The 6,432-nt window shown below is 37.7% G+C and overlaps 1 protein-coding gene across 1 annotated transcript; it reads left to right on the top strand.

The window, feature by feature from the left end:
* Nucleotides 1-291: 291 nt before the first annotated feature.
* On the top strand, nt 292-4,316 carry LOC119666018. Its single transcript, XM_038075278.1, has 2 exons — nt 292-3,377; nt 3,554-4,316. Exons 1-2 carry the CDS (start codon nt 292-294, stop codon nt 4,314-4,316), a joined length of 3,849 nt encoding a protein of 1,282 aa, XP_037931206.1.
* The last annotated feature ends 2,116 nt before the right edge of the window (nt 4,317-6,432 follow it).

The raw sequence follows: 6,432 nt of genomic DNA, 5'->3' as shown, positions 1-6,432 counted from the left end.
GCTACAGACTCAGGATCAAAATGTATTACTTGCAATAGTAGTCATCAATTATTTTCATGCGAAACTTTCAAACGTAAATCCATACAACAGAAGTACGATTTACTAAAACGTCATAAATTGTGCACAAACTGCATGAAACCTGGTCATATGGCATTATAATGCTCCAGCAGGGGTTGTACTATATGCCAAAGAAGACATAATACACTGTTGCATCAAAATAGACACCCAGTTCAACCATCAAATCATACGTCAGTTGAAAACACTTCAAGGCCACTTGCACAAACAACTCTAATGTCATCCATCAATCATGGTCATACCAGTTGCGTTCTTTTAGGAACAGCAAAACTTTTATCCTCCAACTCTAATGGAAGAACATTCGAGTGCAGAGCAGTACTGGATTCAGGTTCACAAATAAATATTGTGACTGAACGATTGGCATCCAGATTGGGTCTGCAAGTAAGCTCCAGTTCGATTTGCATCGAAGGCATAGGGATAGGTAAATTGAGATCAAAAAGTCGTACAACACTTTCTGTGCAATCAAAAGTGACCGATTACAAAACAATACTTGAAGCATTTGTGTTGCCAAAAATTGTATCCAATCAACCATCGCAACACTTACAAATTTCAAATTGGAATCTGCCCAATAACATCCAATTAGCAGATCCTACATTCTATAAGTCTGACAAAATTGATATGTTGCTTGGAGCAGAATTTTATCATCAACTCCAAAGTCCTGGTCAAATACAACTTTCAAGGGAACTACCAATTCTACAGAACACTGTGCTCGGATGGATCGTATCTGGAAAAATCCAAAATGCTAACACAATGATTGCAACATGTGGAATAGCATCAGAAGATAGTTTGGAAAACGCAATAGAACAACTTTGGAAGGTTGAAGAAGTTGATACTCACTCAAAGGTCTTGTCAATAGCAGAACAACAATGTGAAGCTCAATTCACTCAAACTACATATCAGAATGTTACGGGACGATTCATCGTTCGTCTTCCTTTTATAAATGACAGATTCGCTTTGGGAGATTCGAAAGACATTGCTACAAATAGATTTCTAGCACTAGAGCGTAGACTTTCAAAGGATAGTCACCTCAAACGACAATACGTAGAGTTTTTAGATGAATATGAAAAATTGGGACATATGACCGAAATAGATATTGAAAGGATCATGTCACCACATTACTTTATTCCACACCATTGTGTGCTTAAACCCGATAGTACCACCACCAAGTTACGTGTGGTATTTGATGCATCATCCAAGACAACATCAGGGCAATCTCTCAACGATTTACTACACACCGGACCAACTGTTCAAAGTGAATTACTATCTATTTTATTACGATTCCGTCTTCCTCGTTATGTGTTTACAACAGACATTGAAAAGATGTACCGACAAATACTTGTACATCCAGAAGACAGACAATGTCAGCTTATCGTTTGGAGAAATGAACCAAGTCAACCGATAAAGTACTTTGAACTCAACACAGTAACATATGGTACTAGATCAGCACCGTATCTAGCAACCAAATGTTTGCAAGTTTTAGCTGATGACAATATGCAAAATTATCCATTAGGTACATCTGCTCTCAAACAAAACTTCTATGTAGATGACTGTTTACACGGCGCAGATAGTCTGAGAACATTGTTGGAAACTCAGAGTCAATTAAACAAAATACTGACAGCAAGCGGTTTTAAATTGCGAAAATGGTGCGCAAATCATCCAAGTCTACTACAAGGAATTCCACACGATGACTTAGAAGTCAATTTAGATTTAGAAAATAATAACGATACAACAAAAACTCTTGGGTTATCCTGGTGTCCAAAATCTGATAGTTTATGCGTCAAGGTTAAATTGGAACCTGTTTGCAGCACGACGAAGCGCAGTGCAACCTCAGATTTAGCAAGGCTATTTGATCCACTAGGACTTTTGTCACCAGTTGTGGTGATGGCAAAGATCTTTATTCAAGAATTATGGAATTTAAAGATGGATTGGGATGAAAAACTGCCGACTGAATTACATAAACAGTGGTTAGAGTTCCGGAACAATTTGACGAAAGTAAATTGTCTGCAGATATCTCGTCATATTTTCAAGGGTGAAGTTCCTGCCAACATTCAATTACACATCTTTACAGATGCATCAGAAAAGGCATATGGTGCTGCAGCGTATATGCGATCAACACTTCAGAATGGTCAAATTATTGTACGACTATTGTGCGCCAAATCTCGAGTTGCACCTTTGAAAAGGTTGACATTACCTCGTCTCGAACTTTGTGCAGCTGTAGTTGGCGCAGAACTAGCAAAAAGAATAAAGAACGATCTACAAATAAGAAATTACCAGACGTTCTTTTGGTGTGATTCACAAATAGTGATATCATGGATCAACTCTCCATCATCAAAGTTTCACACTTTCGTTGCAAACCGAGTAAGCAACATTCATCAATTAACAGCCACAAGTCAGTGGCGCCACGTCAGTTCGGAACACAATCCAGCTGACATTTTATCAAGAGGCCTTGCACCCCATAAACTACAGTCATCAAGTATGTGGTTTTATGGACCTATGTTCCTGCATGGTCGGGAAGAACTGTGGCCTTCAAAACCATCATCAGCGTTAAAATCCGAAACCCTCATTGATCCTGAAAGGAAGAAGGAAACTCCAGTATCTACATTGTCTGTTGTTGAAGGCACAGCAAATCCTGGAGAGTTCATATATTCAATACGACACAACAACTCATTTGGAAGACTTCAACGGATATTATCGTACATTTTAAGATTCGTAAAAAGAATCAGAAGAAAACAAAATGATCATTCAAGCAATTTTTTGACTCCAGATGATCTAGATGCAGCACATCAGGTCATCATCAAAGGCATTCAATATGCAGAATTTAAAAATGAAATCAAAATTATGAAATCTGATGGAAGAATAAATAAGTCCAGTGCATTGGCATCACTGGCACCTTTTATTGATAATACAGGCATCATAAGAGTTGTTGGACGGTTGGATGCAGCCTCATTATCGTATGACGCCAAACATCCTATGTTGTTGCCTTATAACGACCCCATTGTCAAATTAATAATGGAACAAGTCCATAAGAAATACATGCACTGTGGTCCGCAGTCTCTCCTAGCTAACATGCGTCAACGATACTGGCCAATTAAGGGCAAATTGATGGCAAGGTCAGTAGTACAACATTATGTACGTTGTACTAAAGTAAGACCACGATTTTATGAACAACTGATGGGTAATTTGCCAGCGACAAGAGTACAACCTGGGCGACCATTCCTCACCACTGGCGTGGACTTTTGCGGACCTTTTTGGATACATTACAGAATCCGAGGCAAGAAACCACACAAGGCATACATTGCTGTGTACTGTTGTTTTACAACTAAGGCAGTTCATCTCGAAGTAGTCAGCGATTTAACCACAGTTGCATTCATCGGATCGCTGAAACGTTTTGTTGCTCGAAGAGGACACTGCAAAAATTTGTTTTGTGACAATGCCACAAATTTCGTCGGAGCAAGTAATCAATTACTTGAACTTGCAGACTCAATTCAAGCAAGGCACAAGAGAAGATAATTAACGAATGTAATGAAAGAGGAATAACATTTAAATTTATACCTCCTCGTGCACCACACTTCGGTGGACTGTGGGAAGCAGCAGTCAAATCAGCAAAACACCTATTGATACGAAGTACTAAGACCACGTCACTAACATATGAGGAACTAGAGACTGTGGTACTAGAAGTCGAAGCAATACTGAACTCTCGACCATTGACACCTATGTCAAGTAATCCGAATGACTTGTCAGCACTAACACCTGGTCATTTCTTAATCGGAGAACCACTCACAGCAATGGCAGATGCAAAGGCCCAATCAGGAAATATAAATTTGGTGACAAGATGGAAATTAGTCTCTCGCCTCAAATTGGACTTTTGGGAACGTTGGAAAACCGAGTACCTCACTGAACTACAATGTCGACACAAATGGAAAGCAGCCAATCCCAATATAAAAGAAGGTACCCTTGTAATCATCAAGGAAGATAATGTTCCTACATTAAAATGGCCGCTTGGACGTATTGCAAAAGTATATAAGGGAGATGACGGTCTAGTTCGCGTGGTTGATGTTAGAATGGCATCAGGAACTCTAAGACGTCCTTTGACAAGATTAGCACCTCTGTTTCCAGCCGATGAACAATCTCCTGCTTCTGATGAACAACTTTCAAAGGTTTTTCCAAAGGCGAACTCGAAAACACCATACGAAGGCACAGATCAAGACGAGCCACCTGAAAAGAATTACAAAACCAGCTAATTAAGGAAAATTTGACATATCTTCCCTCTAGAGTGCGATTAAACAGTATTCATCATCATACGATAAGTTATTTGGCGTTGTTAATTTCTATAACAATAATCATAATCATTACTTGGAAAACCAAACACAACAGATGTCAGAAACACACAATAAGCGAAATTTCAACACGAGGAAATGATATGCAAAATGCAGAATTACGTCAACAAAATTTGGACTTCACTGTGACCACAACCTAGGACAAGTTGAGTTGGCACTCAACGGCGGGGAGAATGTTTATGTTTGCATTTAATATTATTTTATATTTTTGTTTTTTTTGTTATTTGTTTACATGTGTTTACATATTATTTGGGCCAACACTGCGACCAGTCATTGACCAACGAAAAGTGCAATTTTGCATTATCAGCGTTTCTTGTTGGTCAATGCACTGAAGAAAGTGTGTAATATGTTGGCCTATAATTATGTCAGCACAGCGTAGGCAAATTTATTTATTTGTGAATTATGCATTAATATTTATTGTCAATTAATGCATAATTTAATAGCTTGTTAATCAAATAATTTTGTATAAATATAAGAAATTATGTTAATAAAATTCAGAAGGAAAAGAAAAATCAATTATAACTTTCTTACTTTCTCGCATCGGTTAGTTTGGGTTTCAAGTGCTCAAACTAATCAAAATAGAAAATACAAGTAGTTTGGGTTACAAGTGCTCAAACTACATTTACACATAAAAATTGGCTACCAAGCTAACACAGATTAAGGATCTGGGTTAGCACCAAGTAGCGTACATAATCTATTTTGTGCATATTATTCAAATCAAGTGTGGACAATTATATATAATGAGGAAGTATTTGATTTTCTTTAAATATTATATTGTACCATTTTGTGTCCAAGAAACTGTGCTTTCGCTCATACGTACTCGTATTTACTCCCATATTTATGCTGCTCTTGAAAGCTTCAATAAACGTCTAGTATGATTTCTTGTTTTAGTAATAATTTAGTTAATTGTGGACGAAATGGATTGATTTTTACCTTATTTGAAAGCTAATATGGTAAAGAATAATATTAATTTGGTACAAATAGTCAAAGGTGAAAAATACGTGAGATGGGAGCGAAGAAATTTGAAAAAAGAGAAAAAATGGCATTTTTCCGAAGTTTAAGGTCGATGAGCGACCTCTAAACATTATCCGAATAGTCTAAAACTTCACATTTAGTAGTTTTTTGAGTATTCGAATAAATTTAGGGGGTGGCATCTAGAATTTGAACACATTCGTAAATAACGGCCACCCTAATATATGTATAATACATATATATATAAATACATATATATATGCTCAAAAAGTACCCGGATTTTGTAATTTTGTAAACTTAAATTTTTTTCCAAATTTATATTATCCCCTTCAAAATATGCTTATTCTGAAGTGAGACACATATGCCAACGCTTCCAATCCAACCCAATCTTCCACACACTTTTCGTAGGCCCGTGCAGGTATGGCTTTTACTTTCTTCAGCGAATTCTCTTTTACCGATTCAATCGACTCAAAACGCGTAGGACGATGAGGCAATTTGAGTTTCGGGAACAGGAAAAAGTCGCACGGCGCCAGATCTGGCGAATATGGTGTTTGAGCGATGACAGCAGTGCCGTGTTTGGTCAAAAAATCGCGTACAACAAGAGCCGTGTGCGATGGAGCATTGTAGTGGTGAAGAATCCAGTTGTTGGTTTTCCACAAATCTCGTCTTTTCTCACACAAATGCCGCATAACGCCGATGTAATATTCTTTATTGATGGCAAAAATTCGTAATGAACAACACCGCGGTAGTCGAAAAAAACAGTGAGCATAACTTTAGTTTTCGAACGACTTTTGCGCGGTTCTTCGCGTTTTGGCTCGTTTTCGAAGCGCCATTCGCTCGATTGCTGACTGGTTTCGACTTCATACTCATAAACCCATGTCTCATAATGTTATAATGCTTTTCATGAATGTAGAGTGGTTTTCATGCTCAAAAATCATTTCTTCACATACGTTCTTTCGATATTCTTTTTTCAAAAAATCAAGGTGTTTCGGTACAAGTCAAGCTGCAACGCGTCTCATACCCAATATATCATGTAGAATGTGGTGAA

This window comes from Teleopsis dalmanni, chromosome 1 (genome assembly GCF_002237135.1).
Source record: "Teleopsis dalmanni isolate 2A chromosome 1, ASM223713v2, whole genome shotgun sequence".
Lineage (NCBI taxonomy): Eukaryota > Metazoa > Arthropoda > Insecta > Diptera > Diopsidae > Teleopsis > Teleopsis dalmanni.
The sequence above is the reverse complement of the archived record's forward strand: the minus strand, read 5'-3'. Positions and strand labels throughout refer to the sequence as shown.

What these genes read in the sequence shown, in the direction of transcription:
- LOC119666018 (XM_038075278.1), top strand. Translation starts at nt 292, where the DNA reads ATGTCATCCATCAATCATGGTCATACCAGTTGCGTTCTTTTAGGAACA. An exon ending in CACAAGGCATACATTGCTGT is followed by an intron (nt 3,378 to 3,553) that starts GTACTGTTGTTT and finishes TTGAACTTGCAG; the next exon opens with ACTCAATTCAAGCAAGGCAC.